Genomic DNA, 22071 nt, shown 5'->3' with positions numbered 1-22071 from the left:
AGGAGTGTGGGTGGCTTGAGGCGACTTTGAAGGGTCCTCGTAACTGGAGGATTCTGTGCTCCAGGAGGAGGGCATGGAAATCAGGGAACAGGATCTCCTGCAACAACTCTTTGAAATGGAAATTGGGCTATTCCAATTTGGGAATCAAATTAAAGCAAATATTCAGGGTGTTAGCAGGCTGTGCTCCTGCCCCTTTGAAGTGGCAGCTACGGCAGGGAGGCGTGCTTTTCCCAGGATGAAGCAGGATCTCACTCAGCTTGTTTTCATCCTTCTTGGCACCTGCTGGCTGGGAGTGGTGTCACCCAAGCAATCAGACCGTGCATGTGCCAAGCGCTTGACCTCCGGCGTCTGCCGTCCCTCCCCCCGTGCCCCATGACGCCTCTCCTGATATAGATGGACAAGGGACTGGTTTAAAATGACAGTCTCAAGTTCGTGTAGGAAGAGAAGGCTAATTCAGAGACACAGCCGGGCAAGCCTCCTTCCTCCGCGGGAATCCTGCAGCCCCTTCTGCATGGCCCACCTGGGAGCCCATTTCGCATTCAGATCCCGCTGGCAGAAGACCGACGATGAACTCTGTCGACACAGCATGTCCTTCGTCCTTCACAAGGCCATTCGTGACGACTTCTTTCAGAGCTATCTCTACCTGCTGGAAAAAATTCCCCTGGGTAAGTGAGTCAGAGCTACCGGATAAGGGACAAGAAGTGCCCGAGGGAACCGTGTGAGGCTGTAGGGTTTCTGCTCTAAGAGCAGTTAGGAAGAGGACACTTTTCAGGTACGAAGAACCCGCAGCCCAAGTCAGTGAGCTTGAAGGTGTCAATGGCATTCTTTACAGAGTGCGTGAGTAACAAGTGCTGCCTGGCAGGTCAGGTCTCTATTTTGGGACTTCCATGCCTCCTCCGGCACAGTGATTTGCTTCCCTGAGCGTAGGTTAACTGAGTCTCAGGCTCAAAGAAACTCATTTCTCGTGTTTTGAAAGACAGTTGCAAGAATATAAAGATGGGCAAAGTAGGTAACTCAAAGATGAGAGAGTATTAATGCGGTAGTATATTGATGAGGAGTTAGAATAGAAAACTAAATAGTAACAGTCTTTACTGTTTATCTTTACAAGGCGTCCTTGTCGTGTGTGTGCGCGCGCGCGTACGTGTGCGTGTCCGCATGCTCACGATCCACAGAACTCCTTCTACCCTCCTGAGTCAGAGTAACCGTCTAAAAGGGACAGATTTGGTCTGTGAATATTAAGGAAAAAACAGGGCAGTAGAGTGTCTCTATTCTAGTTATTGCGTCTAGTTTTCAGGGAATTAGACCATAGAACAATTAAAAGCGTATCTGGTTTGGCTACACTGCCGTTCTTAGATTCTGCGACAGTGGTCACTTCAGGGCACTCTGAAGTGCTCTGGAGAGGAAAGGACTTATGATTAAAGAGTGAAGTGTCCCCCTTTGCTTTACATTCTCCCCGGTGAAAGCAGGAGCCGACAGCGGGAGCCGTGTGCCTTGGCCGCAGCCTGTGGTCCAAAGGTCGTCCGAAAGCCTCACTGTGCCCTTGAAGTGGCCGAGGTTTCCACATGTGCAGGGGCTACAGAAATCTTCGTATCGCATTCAAGAAACTACACGCTAGCGGCCTGCCAAAGCTCCTTAAAAATCCATTTCTGACGTACAAATTCTAGACATACAAATACTTTCATCTTATATTTATATGTCTTTCTTATGAAAAATTTCTCACTTATGACTTTACTTGATCCTCACAGCCATACTCTGGGATAGACAGGGTACCTATTATTTTTTCCTCTTTCCTCCCTCAACTCTTGATTTTTTTCAAATGAAGAGGGGAAAACTCAGAGATGATGAGATCTCATCTAGACACCAAAAACAGGGGCTCTTTCTGGTAGAACTCTTTTAGACATTTCTGTATCTCATCTTTATCCAAATGAAAAAAAGGAGAGAGTCCATTTGGAAGGTGAGGATGTGCTGGCTGCTTCATACACTGGCAGAATTCTGCTTTTCTAGAGAGACGCTCCTTGGGGCATCTCGGTGGCCTCAGTTGAATTAAACCAGAGAAAGGTATCAATTATAATAACTGACAAGTGACTCTCTGAAAGTAGTTAAAGAATTAAAAAGTAAGAATAAAATAGTCTTTTCTGAAAATTATTTTGGACAAGTAGACTATAACTTACATTTGGGCCCAATCCTTTTTTTTTTTTTTGGGCCCAGAATAGTCATTTTGATGTTATCTATTTTTCTCCTTTGTAAATGTGCTGATGATTCCCAATCTTAAAAAAAAAAAAAAAAAAAAAAAAAAAATTACTGTTAAAAGACAAACATTTTGACAAAGTTTTCCATGGAAGCCCAACATAAAATATAGGAAAAAGTGGAGTTTTTATGCTTCGGGTTAGGGGCAGAGTCCCTTCCTGCTCTCGCCCCTTCGCCTCACCGGCGGCTCCCGGGGCACTTCCGTAGCACACAAAGGGTTCCGTAAACACAGCTGGAAAACCGTTGTTGGTCTGAGCCAAAGACGACTCCACTGCACTTAGCTGTTTTCCATAAATGGGGACTGTTCATTGTCTCCGACCCTCTGATTCAGCCCAGGCATTAGTCCCCCAGGAGACAAACAGGGCTAGCCTCATCCATGGTATCACTCTGATTTTAGCAGTCGAGGGCTGTATTAGTCAGTATGGACAAAGCTATTCTGCAGTAACAAATCAACCCTGAAATCTCAATGGTCCAACATATGAGTTTATTTTTTACTTGTGCTACATCATTTTAACATGTAGTATAAAGGGATGGGCTGTGTCCCACACAGGCGGTCATTGATCTGGGCAGACAAAGCCTCCACCTTCTAAAACATCACTAGTCGCCATGGCAAGGGAAGGCAGGAGCTAAAGGTTTGTCCATCAGCCCTCTGCATTTTGCCCCAGAAGGACATACTTCACATCTGTTCAGAGATTACTGCCTAGAACTTGTCACATGCTCTGCCTGCCTGCAAGGATGCTGGGCCATGGGGGGGGGGGGGGGACGGAGGGGGGGGGGATATGGTGTCACCGGTAATCGTTTCTGCCACAGGAGAAAACACTGCTCTTTAGAGATAGAAAGACCAGACATGTCTTCTTTCTGATCAATTCAATTATATTCGGTGCAAGAGACATTTGTGGAACTCTATTGTGCAAAGTGCTATCTGTGCCCCGGACAAGACTCAGACATTCACTAGAACACGGTCTCTGTCCTTCAGGATTTTATAATCTGGTAACGAGGGAAAATTTACAAGCAACTTTTTGTTCGCCCTCAAAGGCTTTAAACTGAGGGCGCAGGGAAGGCAGGCCGTCAGCTCTGTGAACGCTCGCTCGGACGCTTGGCAGCTGCTGCTTCTTGTGGCGGGAGCTGAAGTACCTCTGAAGAGCCCAGCTCTGCAGGCTCTGGCGGCGCAGAAAGGAATCAGCGCATTCGCCAGTGTGGCTTTATCCCATCAGAAGGCTCCCGCAACCCTCGATTAACTTGCCAACCCTTGGTTTTGCCCACGGAGATTAAAATGCGTGTCGATGGAATGGATTTCCATATGTCAGTTCCCCTGTTGGCCTCTAGTTCCCGTGAGAGGAGAGCCTCATCTATTCTGTCCTCTTCTGTATCTTCGTATTTACCATTTGCCTTGGTTCCTGGCCCACAGGAAGAACTCAATGAATATCTGTTAAACGGATTAAGTGGCCCCTTACTACTAATTAATTGCAGGTCACCAAAGTCCTAAGCTCAAATTCTGGCATTGCTACTGATAGAGAAGTCTCCTCCACAAGTCACTAAAGCCTCTGAGCATCATTTTCCTCAAAACAGCATTTTCCTGCATTTTCCGGCAGGGCTGTTGGAAAGATCAAATGCAATAATGTATGTGAAAGCAGTCAATGCCTAGTAAGTATCAGTTTTTTCTCTTCCTTCCTCGGAGCCAGGCGTCTTTTAAAGTCACCACGCAGCCCTCCTTAGAACAGGCATTACCAAAGACGATCAGCTTAATTCACCGTGTGGGCGTTCTCGGGCTGCAGTGGATGCTGTGCTTTTCCGTTTGGAAATAAAACAGTCAGTGGAAGGGCTCCCTCCTCAGCTCCACTGAGGCGTTTCAGACTTGGCTTCCCCTTTGGATGACTTCAGGCCTTCACAGAACTGAAAATAAAGCCCTTCTTTGAAAAGGTCGGGACCCACTACCGCAGGGTCTGCACAGAGGGTCTGCTGTTTGGGGCGATCGTGGGAAGAACGGTGGCTCGCTCACCAGACTCTGATTCCTTCTCACTGTGCAGCGGGAACGATTTGCTGAAATATCCCCGGCGAGCCTCAGAGCTCCGTGGAGAGGAGCAAGCACAGACGGTGCAAATCCCCAACAGGAGCTGAGCCATCCGCTGAGTACAACCGATCCACAGCAAGGAGTGGGGACGAGCCTGTCACCGTGCTCAGAGCTTTGCGCGTCTTGTCTCGGTTAATCCTCCGGACATCCCTTTTAGGTGGTGCTGCTATTTCCGCCACCTTAGGTCTGAGGGACCGAGACACAGAGGGGTTTGATAACTAACTTGCCAAAGACCCTGTGGCGGTGCGTGGCGGAGCAGGCTGGGAACCCATGCAGTCTAACGCCAGCGTCTGCCTTTTCTGACCGCAAGACCGCGCTGCCTCCCAGTGTAAATGGCACCTTGACGAACGTGGGCAGCAGTGTGAGTTTCACCACAGTTTTTGACTTGACGAGAAACTAGGAAGAGCGCCGGCCGTCTACTGAGACAGCCAGCAAGACTGGCGGGCCAGTCACTGGGTTCATACAACCCAGTTACGCCAGCCCACATTCAAGGGGAGACTTCGAGTGAATGAACTTTCCAGAGGTGGACTCAACTTCCTCTTTATTCACAAACAGCCACCTCTGGAAAGTTCATTCACTCTAAAACTATATACCTACCATCCCCAATCAGAGATGCCCACGTAAGATGCTCAAAAATTCTAGCGCTATCCACACCATATTTCTGAGTACACAGAAGTCATTGAATATTTATAAGTTATGTACTCAGCAAGAGTCTGTTACCCCTGGACACTGTTAAAGATTTAATCTAACTTCACATTTAGAACAATGGTCCCATGTGGTTTAGAAGAAGCAACAAAGACTTTGTATGTAAATAGCTATGGGGGAGGGAGGCAGAAAATAGGGGGAAAGGCGTCAAATATTTGGTGACAGAAGGAAATCTCACTGGGTGGTGAATATGCAAAGCCACATATCTACGACTTACTGCTGAACGAAACGTAAAACTTATTTGATTTTGTTTATCAATGTCGCCCCAATAACTTTTAATTTAAAAAATTAGGTATGGGCTAAGGCCTGGCTGTAACACTTCATTTCTGTGTGACACTGAGTAAGTCACTGAATCTTTCGGATTCTCTGTTACTCATCTGTAAAGTGACGATTACGACCACAGCGTTTCTGTACCGTTGTGAGGATTAAAGAGGCCCTGTGAAGAGACGATGGGAAAACCCCTGGAACAGCGCCTGGCACACGGGAGCCCCGCCCCCTGGCTGTTAGTGCCTCTTTAGGAGAATCAGTCTCTGAGGAGGAAATTAAGAACAATGGTCACCCCCTCGTCATCACAATTAAAAGCCAGAGTTAATAAAAAAACGTTTCCTATAAGATACTTGGAACTTCCAAATGGAACTCAGCATACAATTATTGACATTTTTCAAACACAGCTCATTGAACAGTGGCGCATTTTTCAAATGTTTACCGTTACCCTTGCAATGCAAATGCTGACGGATCACTTTTCTCTTTAAAGACATAAAAAACCAGATAATGCCCCTTTTCATTTAGCAGATACAGGGCGTGAGATGGAAGAGGTCATGTGTTTTGAATTTAAATAGCCCCGCCTTCAAACCCCAGGGTGTCATGCACTCGCTACTCTGTCTTGGGCAATTTAGTTAATATCTTAATGCCTTGTTTTCTTCTGTAGATAATAACATTATATTACATATTCGGTTAGATATAAATGCTTAACATATGTAGTACATATATACATGTTTGATCAATTATAGTTACTATTTAAAAAATTATTTGGCTAATTGGGAGGATAGGTATTTTATAAACCGCACTGGAAGCGAGCCTCGTGCGTGGTTATGTCAGCTTTTTCTTGCAGCCACTCACTACTCTTTGGAACCTGTCTATTATTCCAAGTACGAAATGCTGGACAATGTTCATTTACTCCATGAACAGTCAAAGGAGATCTGCGCTGTGTTAAGCATAACGGTAAGTGCCGGGGTCACAAAGAAAATAAGATACAGTCTTACCCCGAAGAGCTGAGTGCAGCAGAGAGACTCCCACAGATGGTGTTCGAGGAGTGTGGAACTATGGTGGCAGACACCGCTACGGGATGCCGCAGAGGCTCAGAGGCGGCGTGGCGACTGCGGAAGCAGCTTCTGACGTTTCTGATGCAGAAGCTAGGCATGAGAAATCGGTCCCTGGTATCTGTGCCTGACTTCTGGCCTTTTAAAACGTGACGGTAGGTCAGGCACAACACTCGGGTAGGAAAAGTTATGAACGCCCAGCCAAGTGGGCAGGGCGTGAGGTGTGTGTGGTGGGAGTGGGTCGTTGCTGGGGTGGGTGCCTGTCCCTCCTCCCCACCCTGGTCACCTCTTTTGTGCTGAAGCCTGAAAAGAGCGTAGGAAATGATGAGCTAGCCCTCGGTTGAAGAGGATCATACTGTATTTGTCTTTCTCTGCCTTATTTCATTTACTATGACACCCTCAAGGTCCAACATGTTGTCACAAATGGCAGGACTTCCTCCTTTTTTACATCCAAATAATATTCCACTGTACCTATTTTTCCCTTCCTTCCTTCCTTCCTTCCTTCCTTCCTTCCTTCCTTCCTTCCTTCCTTCCTTCCATTTTAAACATTATCTCTTTAATGGCTAAACTGGGAACTGCTCATGAGCAAATCTCTTCTATAGACAGTCTTATCTTTCCTAACGGCATCTCCTAACTGCCTGCCTTCCCTTATAAATAAGAGGGAACTCAATTCAACATTCTGTCTCAAATCATTTCAAAGGTCCCATCTAAACCTCGCCTACACATCCTCTGGAGATTCTGAGATCAATTTTCAGTTGACAGGCAGGTCTAACATCTGAAATAAGGTCTGATATAGCTATAGCCAACCATTAAAAAAAAAAAAAAAGAAAGAAAGAAAAAAGAAAATAAGATATTCAGCAAACATAGGCACTTAGCTATTAACAAGTTTTTTCTTAGAGACTACAAGATCTTCATTCTTCTTCAGGGTAAATGAACTTGAACTCGATTTTTCTTTCTGCCTAAAGTAAGCCACTGGAAGGCCCTTAGGAGTTCTGCTCGTAACATAGGTCAAGAAATAAGTGCCATTTTATATTAAGGACTGACAGAGTCCCCAGTCTCTGTCTTAGACTACCCCAAGTTTCAGAGATACTGCAGTCCCATAAGAATAAGCTACTAGACGTAATTCTTTAATAACAAGGCCTGGGCGGAAACTGACTACCTTATCTGAGTCAACATGCACCACTGCAGGAGCCATCAGAGGGGCAACCGGCCTGGCCATGACACCTCATATATCTTTTTAGTGAAATGCTCCTGTCAACTAGGTGAAAATGAGAATTCAAGCCCATAACCGTAAAAACATACCTATTGAGTCTGACCCCTGCTGAGGTTGGCATTCACTTGTGGTCTAAATGTTGCTGGCATAATGGACCATTCCCATTTCCAGATTAAGGGTTTTAATAGACTCCACCAACTAGTTGACTTAAGCAGGTGATGATGAGGGTGGCTGTTCTGCGGCCTTGGTTGGATCCAGGAGAGCACTGAGCAGTGGCTTGCCTGTGACCCCAGGCAGTGTTCGACTCCGGGAAGACGATGAACTGTGATTTCCTAGCCCGGTTTCTGAGGCGTACAGAGGAATTTGGAATAGTCATGCTATTGAGATGGTGATGCTTGATTTTTGTCATCCGCGTTGAATTTTTAAGCATCTACTGAGCCACATGCTGTTTATGCAACACTTTAGCAAGTGCTGGCGAAGGGGGGTTGGTTAGGTCCCTGGATCCCGACGTTTTTGAACACGAGGACTCTCCTCCTGATGCTGTGTTTTCTCAATCGGTAGCTAATCTGTGTACAAAATGGCAAAAATCTATATATTTATTAATTCCTTTAAAAGATCTGTACTTTTAAAATACTCTGTGCATACCCGTTAATATACATGAATATTCGGGAGACACAGCACATAGTATTTTTAGCCTCTAGACAACGATGTACATAGAAACTGATTCTCGTGTCGCTTTTGGCAAATTCGTGACCATTCAAGGATCTGAACATCGGCTCCAGTGTCTTCAGGTTGGAAAGCAGTGATGCGACTCCACAGATGGAACGTATTATAGAGGAACACCGCAATATAAGTGGTGTTCATTGGATTTTTAATGTTTAGAATAAAAAATTGAGACTATGTAATTATTGTCCAGTTCAGAGCCAAGGAGCGCACTGGTCCAATGCCACGATCTCAGCGTTACCTGAAGAAAGATGTTCCTAGTTAAGGTTGAATAGATTCTTTCTTATATTCCTTCTACTCGAAATTATGCCATTTTCTGGTTTCCTTCATATCCTGATCATAACATTTTTGTACTGTTGCATATTTTACTTGGAGCTTTCAACTATCTTTTAATTTTGCTGGTTGAGATTAAAAATACGTCTTCCTTACAATATCGTTAATGTCCCCTTTCTTCTTACCTACTCTGTCTATTGCCCGGAATCCAGCTCATTGTACTTCCTGAAGACATTGTTTTTGAAGCCTGTTTTTTCCGTTGTAATATAAACTGATTTCTTTCTAGATCTGGTAAATATCTGTGATTTGGGGATTTCTTTTTATTGGATTCCTGGGTTAATTTCATTATCTTTCGCCACATTATCTTCTCTTGATTTTAAACCTCATTGGGCTGGAATATAGCTTCAAGGAACTTCTGAAGCATGAATCCATGGCAGGTATATATTTTTTCACATTTGACTGGGGATTACTTTTTAGCTTCAAAATAATTCTCTCTCGGAATATTAATGGCACTGCATCATTGTTTTCCAATGTCTCTGACGAGATCTCTGTTACAAGCTTGATTCTAGTCCTTTGACAACAGGGTTGCCAGATAAAATAAGATGTCAGCTAAATTTGAATTTAAGATAATCAACAAGTAAGTTTTTAGTATATGTATGTCCCATGCAACATGCAGTATTTTGAGCATATTTATACTAATAAGTTATTCATTTTTTATACTAAAAAATTATTAGTATAATATTTATACTAATAAATTATTCATTTTTTATCTGAAATTCAAAACGTGTGTCCTATATTTTTAGTTGCTAAATCTGGCAACCCTGCTGTAAGGTCAACCACTTATTTCTCTTTAAATAACCTTAGAATCTTATTTTTAGTGTTATGAAATTTCCTGTGGATATGTATAAATGTGGCTTTTAATTATTATTATTTTTAATCCATGCTGCTCAGTTGAAACTTATAATCTCTTTCAACTATGGGAAATTTTCTTCTATTATTTTTAAATAATTTTCTTCCCTCCATTACCTCTGTTTTTGAGAATCCTAACCAGCTTGATGTTGGGCCTCCTGAATTAAGCCTTTATAGCTCTCATATTTCTACTTCATTTTCCATATCATTCTTTTTGTTTATGTCCTGATAAATTTACTCGATATTATATTCCAAAGCTTTTGGTATTCAAAACTTTAATTTCTAAGAATCCTTTGTTATTCTTCGAATTATCTTTTTCTTGGCATCTTATGTTTGATTTGTGGATGTACCAGTTCTCATACCTCTCCAAGGATATACGAGTTTTTCATTTAGTTTTGGTTTAAATGCTCATCTGTTTCCTAAATTATTTCTATTTCCTTTGGGTTCAGTTCTGATTGTTTATCGCTACTTTTTTCTTTCAGGTTGCCATTTCTTTCATGTTTGAAAATCACTGTTTATCCATATTTAGAAATAAAGGACAGGGTCAGTGATTCTAGGTAATAGAGACAGTTTCCTTTGTTATATACTTCTCCTCTGATGAGAAAGGATTGATAAAGAAGCTCGATATGTCCAGATAGATCTTATCAGACTTTGATGAGTGTGAGCAGATGAGGTGCTTAGAGTCCTCTATATGCCCAAACGAGTAGTGTTCTAGGATCCCAACACTGACTGGTCTAGTTATCCTTAGGCAATTATTAATTTATTTTCAGAGATGAGACATGTGCCATCCTCCCCTGAGATTACAGCTGTGCTCCTTGATGCTTTTGGGAAAGCACATCTGTCCCCTCGCTGGTTAGCCTACGGACAGATTTTCAATTACCTCTTACTTCGTTTTGCAACTTAGTCTGGGCTGCAAATTCTTTAGCTTTTTTCCATCTGCTCTTTGTCTTCCAGAAATTTGTTGAAATTATAAGTCCATCACTGACCCCCTCTCGTTTTCTTCACTATTATGGGCTGAGTTTGTTAAAACCATTCTTGGTGAATACTGGGAAGGAGGGAAAACAAATGCATGAATTCAGCCTCGAGTCTTGACCCAGAAGCTCCTCCCTCTCATGTACATCATCACATCCTCCCGAGTGTGCTCTAATGAAAACATTTCATAACTGCAAGGGTGCACTTTGGCCTACAAAACACATTTAAATGCACACTCATTTACTTTTCAGAAGTTGAAACACGTTTTTCTAAAAATAAGGGTCTTAAAATAATACCTCATATAGTTTCTGAAATAATGAAATGACATAGTGCATCACAGTATAATGTGCCTGGCACACTACCTGGTACAGAATAGTTGCTCAATAGATAGCACATCTTATTTATTATTTTATTTTCAGAAAATAGAGCTCTGGTGCATTTTCTGTAATTGGTATAAAGAGATATTTGGGTGTGAGTTGCCTGAAAAAGAGATGAAAAAATAGCTACCCCTAAATAACCTGTGATTAGAAGTAAAGGTTAATGATTAGGTTCTCACAAAAATTTGAAGCTCAAAGATAAAACTGTAATAAAACGTGTGATTCTTCATTCTACTGTAGCAAATACTATTAAACTTCGTAAATATGGTAATAAGCTATAGTTTTATTGAAGCAGAGTATTAACTCAGGAAAAATGGCACATGATTGTAATTCCCACATGAGATAACTGAAGATCGGCGAGGTGAAGTTTTCCCAAGTTGACACAGCAAGGCAGTCACTGTGCCAGAACTCAGACCAGACCTCTGCCTTCGAACCAGTGCCGTTCCCTCCACAATTCGCAGTCTTCGAAGAGGAAATCAATGTGTGATAAGATGTGAATTTTGTTCTGTCACATAAATATTAATAAATATTAATAATATTTCATTTGCAGTGAAACTGTATGCTTTAACAAGTCAAGTCATCAATGGCGAGATGCAGTTCTACGCCAGAGCGAAACTCTTCTACCAAGAAGTCCCAGCTACGGAAGAGGGTATGATGGGAAATTTCATTGAGCTATCCAACCCCGATATCCAGGCTTCTCGGGAATTTCTTAGGAGATTTGTTGGGGTGAGTTATCCACGTGCGGCGTGATGAAGAAGCAAAGTCCTTGCAGACGCTGCGCTCACACGCTTCTGTGTCGCTACCTAAGTCATATTAAAGCCATATGGCACAGCCGAAAGTTCAGCCTGAAGCCTGCTTTAAGATGTTCAGAAAGGAGGGGTCACACCAAACCCCTGGTTTATCCCAGCTGACATCCACCCGCCTAGCACCATTTAACTGTCCATGCTTCAGGGGAAGGTGAACTCGCAGTGCTAATATTCCAGAATGGGGGTTAAGAAGAGCTCTCTTTTAGAGTCTCGTAGATGAAGAGTCGACAGCCAGATGACTGATGAGAGATCATGCCATCTGGGATCTTGGGGTGATTTACTGATTCCCTCTAATAAAAATTTGATGTAGGAAGGAAATACATGCTTACGTTTGATTTCAAAATGATAAGTACAGTAGAATCTCTTTATATTATTTTATCCATAGTTCAGCTATTGCCTTGAAAGAATGTGACCCCTCTGTAATCCCAGTGTTGGGTGGAACTTCACTTCCAAGTCATATGGAGACAGTATTGTGCAGGGCCCAGAATCTCGGGCTCCAAAGTCACTAGGGTGTTTTTACTTACTGTGTAAGCAACCTTGGGCTTGTTACTTCAATGCTCCTCACCTCAGTGTTCTCATCTCTGACTAGAGAGTAACTGCAGAACCTGCCTCACTGGATAATGCGAAGATCAAATGAGATCATGTGCCAAGTGCTTGTTTTCAGGCACATAATTACTACCCAATAAACCTAATTTATTGCTACTACTAACAACAGGCTTTCACAAAATGCATTTATTATATTTTAAGGAGCTTCACTTAGTTGTTAAAATAGACTTGACCCATATAATAAAGCTGCCGTCAGTGCTACTGAAGGCATTAAGTGCTAACTGGCAAACAGATTTTGTTTTAATTCATTATGAAGTCATCTGTTTAAAATTTGGAGCCCATTTTATTCTGATAAAGAAAACACTATAAATATTATAAATATTTGGGTTTAGGTTGTCAGCCTTAGAAGCATAATGTTAAGAATATCCATAGGGTTGAGGTAAGGCTCACTTCACGTCCAAACTCCCCGGAGCACCGACTGCCTGAGTAGAGAAAACAGGATGGAACACCCAGGGGGGCCGAAGTGTCTGGACATCAGCTGCGGCCATAGCACTATGGAGCTGGCGATGTTGGCCCTGTAGAGGTCAGGTTAACCCGGGGTATTTCTAAATCGGCATTGCTCACCGATTCCCCTCAGCGCTCCGCTGAGCCCTTTAGAAGCATGTCTCACTTACTCTTCCAGAAATTCTAGGAGGTGAGTAGTATTATTATCCTTGCATTTAGAGTTGTGGAAACTGGGGCTTGGAGAGGTTAAGTAAGTTGTCAAGGTTACACAGCTGGTAAGAGCTGGAACTTAAGCTCAGCCAGGTCTGTCTGACACCAAACTCTTGCTCTTAACCATGACATATTTTTTCCATTTGTCTCATGAAGCAGAAAAATCCCTGCCCTTGTTTTTTTTTTTTATGGACCACAGACCTCAATTCTCCTCCAGTCTAGCAGAGAGCAATGCCTCCTGCGTGCCTTTGTGGTGAGGCTGACTTTGATCCCAGTGCATTTCAGCAGCTTAGCCAGTAATCCAGCTGTCTTGTCACTCCATGTGGAATATCCAGCTGACCACAGGGATGCTGGTCAGACAGAGCCCGTCCACATGCCCACGGGCCTGGGAGAGGAAACAGCCTTGCGTTCGCATATTTATGTTGGAAAAGACCAGCCTGCTCCTTCTAAACAAACATGGAGAGTCTTTCTCAGCAGACAGACTCATTGAGAAGCTATGACCTCTAAGTACAAATGCGGTCTTTTTTAAGACATGATATTTTGGTACTTGGACCTTAATAATCTTCTAAATGAGTATCCAGGTCAAGATACAACAGGGGGAGGGAACAGGGGGATCCGACCTGATTTATCCTTGTGGCAACTGGGAGAAGGCAGATTATTTTGTTAAAGTTTGGCTTTCCTTTCAACACTTGGTGACATGGGACAGTGGGGAAAGGGGTTTAAATTTGTTGCAAATGTGTTTACTTTAGCCAATAAGTGATATCAAGGTGACGTTCATGGCATAGCTGATAAATTTCCTCCATTTTAGCTTTCGGGCGGGTGGACAGTGGTCACATAAAAAGTCATCAATACTTGACGTTATTTCTCTTTTGACATTCTGCAGAGATTGCACGGCTAAAAGCTCTGGGTCTAATTTGTTACACTTCGCTGTTGGTATACAGTGGGCCTCAGCACTTTCATTTTAGTTTTAAATTCCACTAGATGAATTTGAAATAATAACCGTTTGCTACGATGACGTGAGCCACATGATCACTCGAGGTTTTAGGGCCAAGTAATAAGAAAAATTTGTAATGATGATCTCTAATTGAGCACCGAAATGTCTACGAGTCATTTTCAGTAACGTAAATAATGTCCCTCATTCTTTCCCCATCTAGTTTATGTTATGCATTAATTTAGAAGATGCTCCTTTTACGGCCTTCACGACACACACCTTTAGCCTAGGCCTTCTTCTGAATTAGTTTAGTTTAAATGGTACTGTCTGAATGAGGGAGGTGGCATAGTGTAAGTAGGAACGGCAAACACGTGGCTCAGAGAGTACCTCGTCCCCCTCCCTTACTCAAGGCAGACATCACTAATCAATCACAGACCTCTTTCTTGCTAAGTCTCAATGAAGCCTTAGAATTCTTTTCAACACAGCTTTAGACAGACACTACCAAGGGAATCAGAGTTGTTACTTGAGGTGACGACCCTAAGGTCGAAGCGGCTTTGGAGTCACAGTTCCCTGTCCAAACTCTAGTTCTGCCATTAGCCACATGACATCAGAAATCAAAGTTTCCTCATCTCCAACTTGTGGAAAAATCAGTATCTTGAGGGATTGTTTTGATTACTATAGTTATTATAGATACAAACCCTCGCTACATACAAGCACTCAGTAAATCACGGCTATTTTTATTCCTTTTGGAAGAGGCTACGGCTGCTTCGTTTCTTCTTCATTGTACCTTTCCTGCTGTCAGTAAGGTCTTCTGCGTGGATCAGCATTTCTGGTCTCTCCTTCTGCTCAAACTTTACTTTTTGATCCTTAGCCAACATTTTTTTAATCCTTAGTTTCTGAGAAATCCTAGTTTCTCCTTAGGATCTGCACTGGCCCCTTCAGGTAACTTGTTCCTGTAATTTCCAGCACGAACCCGCTGAACAGCCATCCCAATTAAGACCAAATAACTTAGACCAGCTGAATCTCTGAGATATAGATAGATATGGATTGTATGATATCGCAAAGATGCAGCTGGCCATATAAACGTACATGTTTGTACACATTACTTTATAGAAGCAAGTTAGAGGAAGTTTGCATTGGCTGATTTCCTCTACCTCTACTGCCTATGTATCCTTCAACCTCGGTTAATTTCACGCACAGACGTGCAACAAGGAGACTTTGCTGCAACTCAGGGCTGGGTTTGAAGTAAAATCCTGGCCTGAGAACGAAACAGCATTCTTTCAGCTCTGGTCCTAAAAATTATCACGCACATCAGAAGAATAGAAAATTCAGAGCCCCCAAAGTCAGTTTTAAAAAATAAAAAATTTCAATCATACCAATATGAATGGAAATGTGTGCATTAAGTGAATTAAAACATTTTTTTAAGTCAGAAAGGCTCTTACTGCTTTGTCTTTGTGTGTGTGTGTGTGCCCGTGCGTGTGCACACACACGTGTATATATGTATAGCAATAAGCTACAGTGCAGGTCCATTTAGCAGTGGGTATGATCCAAATTCAAGGTTAACAAAATTTTATTTTCATAGGGCCTTCAATGGCCTATTTCCAAGAAAATTACCAAGTTTCTAACTGACATTATTTTCTAAAATCCTATTTTGAAATTCAAAGATCTATATTTGAATAAAACAAAGAAAGCAAAAACTAGAAATGTCTGGATACTTTTCGGAAAAGGTAACCGAATGTTCTATAACCTGACTGTGGTAATATGTGCCTTGTATACATTTGTGCAAACTCCTTGAACGAATAAAATACTGCATCTTATTATACGAAACTGACCTAAGTAACGTGGATCTGAAGAGGTAACCGGAGTGTTCGAGACTCAGGTGGCTGTCTGTCCCTCTGCGCAGGGGCCCGGGGGAGCCGGAACGGACTGCGCCCTGGACTGCGGCTCCGGGATAGGAAGGGTCAGCAAGCACGTCTTGCTGCCGGTCTTCAACAGCGTGGAACTGGTGGACATGATGGAGTCCTTCCTCCTGGAAGCCCAGAACTACCTGCGGGTCAAAGGGGAGAAGGTCGAAAGTTACCACTGCTACAGCCTGCAGGAGTTCACGCCGCCGCTGGGGAGATACGATGTCATCTGGATCCAGTGGGTCTCCGGTTAGTCCTGCGTCACGTTGCCTCTGCCCATCTCCCCTTCCCAGAGAGAGAAGCCAACGCCGGGGCTAATGTGAGGAAACGCAGCGAGGGGGTCAAGCCAGAGAGGGGAACTGGCCGCACTTGTGCCGAGAGCGGCCAGCCAGCCTTCGGTATCACGGGAGCCCTTGAAAAGCTCTGGTCTCTCAGAGTTCTCCCCTAATGCACTCTCTGTAAGCTTGACGAGTCCCATCTTTAGGGATGGAGTGCCTTTGGAACAACTCTAGAAAAAACCTAAATACTTGAAAAACTTTAAGAAGTAGGGCTAAAGAAAGTTTATCCCCATTTACTGGAAAAACTAGACTTTCTTAGATTTAAAATTCTAGGACATGAGACAACAGTGAATTAAATTTGAGAGAGAGAGAGAGAGAGTGTGCGTGTGTGTGTGAGCATGTGCGTGTGTGCGTGTGTGCGTGTGTGAGTGTAGGGGGAAACACGGCGGAGCCATGACAGAGTTGGGTTGTCTGGGGGACACGGAGGGGACCCATGGGATGGGCAATAATTTACCCGACGTCCGTGAGGTATACAGACAAGGTAGGATAACATCTGTGTTACAGACAGGGCACAGCATCCCGGCGGTCCTCTCATCTAAGTTCTCAGTGCCTCCTGCGATGAAAACAACCCAGGCTATTGACTAATTCATGAGTGAGGGAACAGATGCTCTCCTGATCCTCTCCTGCTCACCTTCTTTCCCACCCACCATTCCATCCTGTTTCCCTATCTACTTGGCCTCTTCTGTAGGGTACCTAACCGATAAAGACCTTCTTGCGTTTCTCTCCCGGTGCCGAGATGGCCTGAAAGAACACGGTGTCATCATCCTGAAGGACAACGTGGCTCGCGAGGGCTGCGTCCTAGATCTCTCTGACAGCAGCGTGACTCGGGACATGGACATCCTCCGGAGCCTCATCGGGAAGAGCGGGCTGCAGGTGCTGGGCCAGGAGAAGCAGGCCGGCTTTCCGGAGCAGTGCGTCCCCGTGTGGATGTTCGCGCTGCACAGCGATGCGCGCTCCTGAGCGCACGGCGGCGCTTCGGGTCGGGACGGAGCGCACCCCTCTGCGGTGCGCCGTGGAGTTCACTGGCGGAGGGATGGAGAGGACGGGTGCAGGCGCAAGTCTGAACACGGTCGGTGACGTCGTCGGCTCCAGTTTCCACTAATTCTATAAGTACCTGCACACTGGATTTTCCAAAAGATAGATGGAGTGTACACGGGTCCAGGGGAACGCGAAAGGCAGCAGTGTGCTCGAGTTCCACACTGCCGCGGCCCCGGGGGCTTTGCGCAGACAGCACCGCAGAGGCCTCGACCCCCTCCGCGGCCTTCATGCTGGACACGCTACACTTCCTTCCTCTTCGGGGCTACTGCTTCTCTTGGACAAAAATCTCCCCTCACTAAGAGGCACCGTCAAAATAATCTTATGGAAACCAGCCCATTACTTAATTCTGTCTTTAGACTTTCTCTTGACAGAAAAAGTATATGGTTTCACTCTCTATTTTGGGCCAGTTTCACCACCCAAATGATTACATATGGATGTAATTTGATAACAGAAGGCTACATTTTAGTGATGGGGAGGTGTCTCCTTTCAGGAAAAAATGTCGTACCCTTGAAATTTCAGCTGTGAACATATAACTAAATGTCATTGATAATCTAATTTTAGCCACTGGCTCGCAAGGCTGCTGGCTTCATTGCAGCTGCCCGTTTCCTTCATTGATACGAATGTACATTGGAAAGAGAGGGAAGTTATAAATCCGAAAAGTGAACTAACTGGGTCAAGTTAAGGCATTGGTTTAATTAAAAATAATCTAAAATCTTTCACAACCAAATGTAATTTAATTTTTTAGCAGCAGAATGTTTAAGTGTAACTGCTATTGCCTTTAAAACACTCCACTATCTTCACGTTGAAGCACACATTTCTATTTTGATATACATATTTTTATCTTGATGTATTTTGAGTCTCCTATGAAATGCAAAGAATCAATTTAAGTAAAGAAGGTCTATTGCGTGGATATGCTATCATTAAAATCCTATCTGCAAGTCATAGTTCTAATTTAGGAGGAAAATAATCATTGTAAAACATTTACTAAAATAAAAATGATTAAAAAAATTTTACTGCCTTGTTATAGCATTACCTTGGTGGTTTCATTTATGGACAATTATGCCCCTGGCACCTTCTAGCTGTTTTATGTTACCACACACTAGGGCGACACAACAGGACGTGGGGTGGAGCCCTCGCCTGACAAACCAGAGAGCAGACCTAAGTCGAATGGCGAACCATTACCCAGTAACCTGAGTATGGCAGATGGAGGCACTCAGGTTTTAATTCTCTGTGTCTTGGAGCAAATTAACTGAATCTTTTTTAGCCCCATCCCAGGAATTTTCTTTTTTTTCTTGCAACGGCACCCTTAATTATCTTACCCCTTGACTTTCTACTTTACCAATACTCAGATGCTGATTGACATAATCACCCATTTTCTCTGATACTGGGTTCCTGAACTTATGGAGGAAATAACAATTGTCCTACGGACATGGGTAGATGTGACCTCTAATCAGGTTGAGTCTTCGAGGTTGATCAGCTGTCCCTTTTCTCTAAGTCAAGTCGCCTTCTATTCTCCTTAGAAATTTTCAGATCTTTATTGCTCTACCCAGTTTCCCAACTCCATACGTACCCTGACTTAACTAAGAGGGCAGAAGTCAGGGAGCCGATCGTATCGGTATCCCTCCCCTTTCATGCTGTGAATAACAACAAGTGGGAGATAAGGAGGGAGTGACTGAGGGGCCAGTCGCTGGAGCCGCTCATGCTGCCTCAGAGGTCATGTTAGGGTTTGGACATGTTATTTGGACATTCTTGAGGCTGCAAGCAAGGGACTGGTCCTGGAACTAGGGTCAGACACACTGTAGACTGAGACCTGCCGCAGTCATCCCTGCCTCACTCAGTAACCCGGACACACCGCGGACGTGAACACATTCGTGTGGGGGAGCGACAGTCGATGTTAGTTTCCAAACGCTGTCCATGGTCTGACTGCCCCAGAATCGTTTGGGAAACTTTTATAAGATAGAGATTCACAGGCTCTGTACCCATGACAGTCTAGTTCCATGAAGGGGGCTAAGATACTAGTATTTTTATATGGTCTTAAACTGATCCTGATCCTTAGTTTTGTTTGAGGGTACGGATGGGGACAGGGACATAGAGCTGGGCTCTTCAGAGCCACAGAAGGTAAGGTAAGGCAGGCAAGAGTGTGGGCCAGATTCAGGGAAACAAATAGATGGTGAAATCCACTCTCCGCACTGATGCTAGTCTTTCTAAAACATAAACATAACCATGTCACATATACACTTTCATTGACTCCCTACAACCCACAAGACGACTTCCCACTCCTTAGAATGATGATAAAGACTTTCGTGATCTAGCCCTGGTTCCCTCTCTAGCCTGGGTTTTCCACACCCCATGTAGCTATACCTAACTGCTTGTCATCCCCTGAAGGAGCTACCACTTGTGACACTCAGAATTTAGACGTTTTACTGCCTTAGAACAGAACTACTCACATCCTCTTTTGTCTGTCCCAACTGCTTCGATGTTGCTGACTCTAGGGAAGCGTCTCCCGCCCCCACCCCCAAGTGCTGGGTCAAGTGCCCCTATTACGCGTTACCCTCATACCCCCTGCTTATATCACAGCGCTTACGTGGCACTGTCTTTGCCCGCTCACTCGCTATTTCCTCTAGTAGATTCTGAGCTCCATAACGGCGCATCCATGGTTGGAATCTCCCTCTTTAGCATAGGCCCTTGTAGGCTGTGAGAACTCAAACTTTTGTCGAAAGTAGAAAAGGCGATGCTATGACTGGCAGACAGACTCAGGAGGCAGTCTGGGTTTCTGGAGGCATCAAACAGGAATCGCAGTGAAGCGGCAGGAAACACCGAGGGCTTCTGAAGTTCCGTGAGCACTGGGATGCGCAAGATGCGCAGAGACAGTGACCACAGCACAAGCTGCCCAGGACCAGGAGATGCACGGAAGGAAGAGGGCAGGGAGCCCCGGGATCAGACACGCCTCCAGGAGGAGACCAGCAAGAAAACCAGGTCCTGAGTTAAAATCCTGACACGTGACAAAATTTCTGGTTTTTTTGTTTGTTGTTTTTTCAAATGAGCCAACCCAAGGATATGGTCCAAAGACCAGAATTTCATCCCGTGAGAGGGTGTGCCTCATAAGAGAGAGATGTTGAAACTGTGTGTAGGTTATAAGAAAGCATCTCCTAATCCTCACCCGCTTCCTGCTAAACCACAAGTCCAAAGAGCCGACCAGGTTATGGATGAAGTTAGTCCTTGTGCGAATGTCGAATGGAAGTAGAGGTGCTCACCTGTACTTCAGAGCTGAATTGATTGCAAACATGCCTGAAGTTCTCGATGAACTCTGGAGGACCCCTTGGCTTGCTCAGTGATTCATGAATGGGTGCGAGCCTCACCTACCTCCTCTTCTGAGAACCCGAGCCACTACTAAGCACCAGCAGGGAAGCACGCCAAGTCCTGAGGGATCAGCAATTCTATAGATTCAGGACCAGCATAAAAATAGAAAACAAAATGAATAAGGTCGTCCACGTGAAAGATGATCTGCTTTGTATTATGGACACATTTTGGCCTTATCCTTGCTTCCCCCCTCTCCGCCATTTCCTGTGACTGGTCTGTTTTGAGTGATGTATTGGGGAGAAGACCTGTGTCAGACACATTCGGCTGCCTGTCATGAGTAATCCAAACCAGTCGTGTTATTGCTTTCCTTCGCTCCAACCGACTCTTTGATGCTTCGGTGTCCATGCCAGAAAACCACCTCTTACAATCATCAGAGGCCAATGTTTTTGCAGAGGTCACTGCAAGCTAATTAAGCAAATATGTGAAAAATAGTTTTCAACGATCTCAATTAGCAGAGTGTGGGTATACACGTATCTGGCGCGGGAAGCGAGGACTTTTTAAATGATAACTGGCTTGCAGAGCTAGTGATTTGGTTCCAGAGAACTAAGCATATGCAGCACCTTCGTGCATTCGTTAAGCGGGCATAACTGGACCTTTTGCTACAGGACAGGCTGCATTCATTTGTGAAAATAAACATATAGAAAATGTCCAAGAAGATCATGGCTCAGAAATGGGAAAGACAGATACATAAATAATGAATGAGGGTAAAAAGAACTCATGTACAGAGAGTTAAAGTAATACCGAGGACAGAGTGACTCGTTGCACCTCCGGGAGGCTACACAGATTCATGTCTTCGGTGCCCACTATGGAATGCCTACTATGTGCTGTGCACTGCTCTAGGGCCTCAGGATACACAAAGGAATAAAATCCAAAGAGCCCTGGCCTTGTGTACTTATATTTTACGAGAGATATAGGTGAGAAAATTATTTTTATGTTAGAAAGTGTTACGTTTTTGGAAAAATAGAGTAGAGTAAGGAAAGTTTGGAGTCACGGAGGAAGGTTGTAATTTCAAACAGTGGTCAGCACTGGCTTTGCTAAACAGGTGACATTTGAGCAAAGAAGGGAAGAGTGTGAGGGCATTGGCCATATGGATACTTGGGGGAAGAAGAAACGGCAGTGCAAACGCCCTGAGTCTTGGGTACGCCGAGCCTATCTGAGAAACGGCGAGGGGGTCAGTGCAGCTGCCAGTGTGATTGGGGGAGAGGGTGCAGTCAGATAGGAGGCTTAGGGATGAGAGTGGGGCCAGATCAGGTAGGGCCTCGTGGAAAGGACTTCTGCTTCCCCCGCCCCCACCCCTGGTAGAGAAGGGATGCTACTACAGAGTTTTGAGCAGAGAAATGACACCATCTGACTTGTTTAAAAGGATTCCTCTGGCTGCTGTGTTGAAAAAAATAAATAAATAAATAAATAAAAGAAAGAGAGCATTGGGGCAAGGATGGAAGCGAGGAGACCAGCTAGAACAGGAGTTAACTATGGCTCATGGTCCAAATGCAGCTGGTCGCTCTTTTGAAAATAAACCTGTATTGGAACACAGCTATGCCCATTTGCACTACAACGGCAGAGGCAAGGAATTGCCACAATGCTTGTACGGCCTGAAAAGTGGAAAATATTTACTTTGTGACTCT

General features: G+C 44.2%; 1 protein-coding gene and 1 long non-coding RNA gene across 3 annotated transcripts in view; one reads left to right on the top strand and one right to left on the bottom strand.

Moving 5' to 3' along the window:
* The first annotated feature begins 408 nt into the window (after window positions 1-408).
* METTL11B (methyltransferase like 11B) lies at window positions 409-18115 on the top strand. Its single transcript, XM_016148634.2, has 4 exons — window positions 409-665; window positions 11360-11535; window positions 15710-15959; window positions 16737-18115. Exons 1-4 carry the CDS (start codon window positions 416-418, stop codon window positions 17006-17008), a joined length of 948 nt encoding a protein of 315 aa, XP_016004120.1. The 5' UTR covers window positions 409-415; the 3' UTR covers window positions 17009-18115.
* Window positions 3026-22071, bottom strand: part of LOC107512034 — a 194748-nt gene continuing 175702 nt past the window's right edge. Inside the window, exons 6-8 of one of the 2 annotated variants that reach the window (XR_004955173.1) lie at window positions 15639-15853; window positions 6286-8121; window positions 3026-5553 (exon numbers count right to left, since the gene is read on the bottom strand). This is a non-coding gene — a long non-coding RNA (uncharacterized LOC107512034). Of the gene's footprint in view, window positions 8122-15638; window positions 15854-22071 lie in introns of both variants that reach the window. The other variant, XR_004955172.1, reaches the window with a different exon arrangement.

This window comes from Rousettus aegyptiacus, unplaced genomic scaffold, assembly GCF_014176215.1.
Source record: "Rousettus aegyptiacus isolate mRouAeg1 unplaced genomic scaffold, mRouAeg1.p scaffold_m13_p_17, whole genome shotgun sequence".
Classification (NCBI taxonomy): Eukaryota; Metazoa; Chordata; class Mammalia; order Chiroptera; family Pteropodidae; genus Rousettus; species Rousettus aegyptiacus.
This window is presented reverse-complemented; position numbering and strand designations above follow the sequence as displayed.

Bases quoted from the DNA above. Each gene is read 5' to 3' on its own strand.
- METTL11B (XM_016148634.2), top strand. From the start codon at position 416: ATGACAGTCTCAAGTTCGTGTAGGAAGAGAAGGCTAATTCAGAGACAC. The intron at 11,536-15,709 runs GTGAGTTATCCA...CCCTCTGCGCAG, and splicing joins TTCTTAGGAGATTTGTTGGG to GGGCCCGGGGGAGCCGGAAC. The intron at 15,960-16,736 runs GTTAGTCCTGCG...CCTCTTCTGTAG, and splicing joins CTGGATCCAGTGGGTCTCCG to GGTACCTAACCGATAAAGAC.